General features: G+C 59.3%; 1 protein-coding gene across 1 annotated transcript in view; it reads right to left on the bottom strand.

Moving 5' to 3' along the window:
* CBLC (Cbl proto-oncogene C) overlaps window positions 1-1,227 on the bottom strand; it is an 18,162-nt gene that overhangs the window by 15,054 nt on the left and 1,881 nt on the right. Inside the window, exons 2-3 of the mRNA XM_004388828.1 lie at window positions 672-818; window positions 156-312 (exon numbers count right to left, since the gene is read on the bottom strand). Coding sequence (XP_004388885.1) covers window positions 156-312; window positions 672-818 — 304 coding nt within the window. The remainder of the gene's footprint in view (window positions 1-155; window positions 313-671; window positions 819-1,227) is intronic.

Below are 1,227 nucleotides of genomic sequence, written 5' to 3'. Positions count from 1 at the left end.
AGACCCAGGAGTCCAGGCCCCCAGCCCCCTCCTCCCTCAGACCCAGGAGTCCAGGCCCCCAGCCCCCTCCTCCCTCAGACCCAGGAGTCCAGGCCGCCAGCCCCCTCCTCCCTCAGACCCAGGAGTCTATGTCCCCAGCCCTGACCTTCTCTGACCTGGAAGAGCCTGGTGAAGATGTCAAACTCGAAGATGGACACGTGGCCGCTGAAGGTGAGGTCAATGGTGGAGCGCAAGGCCAGGGCCGTGGAGCCTGACTCCAAAGGGTGGCAGGTACGCAAGAGGGACTCAAACTCAGCCCAGGGCAGCACACAGCTGGTGAAGAGGATGAAACTGAGGTTTCTGGGAGCCTAGGACAGCAGGATCTGGGAAGCAGGTGGCTGAGGCCTGGATTCCCACGTTTGGAGTTTGAGGGAGGAGGGGGCTGGGGGTCTGGACTCCTGGGTCTGAGGGAGGAGGGGGCTGGGGGTCTGGACTCCTGGGTCTGAGGGAGGAGGGGGCTGGGGGTCTGGACTCCTGGGTCTGAGGGAGCAGGGGGCTGGGGGTCTGGACTTCCAGGTCCGAGGAAGCAGGGAGCTTCCTGGGACTTCTGGACTTCTGGGTCCTTGGGCAGGGGTGGGAGGGGGCTCCAAGAAGCTGAAGGCTTTCGGGGTCTGGGGCGGGGGCTCACTCACCGGGTCCCGCAATGCTCCCTCCAGAAGGTGTGGGCTGGCGCCTTGGTGAGCTGGTACGTGTGTCCACAGTACTGCCCCCCGGGGAAGAGCGCGCCAAGCTCCGCGTGCATGTGGCTGAAGATGAGGGCCAGCTTGGCCAGCTGCCGCCTGCGGAGAAGGGCTCTAAGGACCTGGGCTGGACCTTGGGGTTCCCACCAACTCCCTGCTAACTGTGGGCCATACCCCTAGACTCTGAAGATCAGCTCAGAGTAAAAGTCAATTCCAAGCCTGCCTGTTCTGGGCCTCAGAGCCCTCATCTGTGAAGGAAGCCTAAGTGTTGCCCTAGATCCAAGTTGTTGCTGCTTGTCATGGAGTTGGCCCCCAATTCATGGCGACCCCATGAGTTACGGAGTAGAACTGCTCCATATGGTTTTCTTGGCTGTAATTTTTTTTTCAATTGTGCTTTAAGTGAAAGTTTACATTTCAAGTCAGTTTCTCATACAAACATTTATACACACATTGCTATGTGACCCTAGCTGCTCTCCCTATAATGTCACAGCACACTCTTCGTTTCCAC

This window comes from Trichechus manatus, unplaced genomic scaffold (genome assembly GCF_000243295.1).
Source record: "Trichechus manatus latirostris isolate Lorelei unplaced genomic scaffold, TriManLat1.0 scaffold00216, whole genome shotgun sequence".
NCBI lineage: Eukaryota > Metazoa > Chordata > Mammalia > Sirenia > Trichechidae > Trichechus > Trichechus manatus.
Note: the sequence above shows the minus strand (reverse complement) of the source record. Positions and strands in the feature narration are given on the sequence as shown.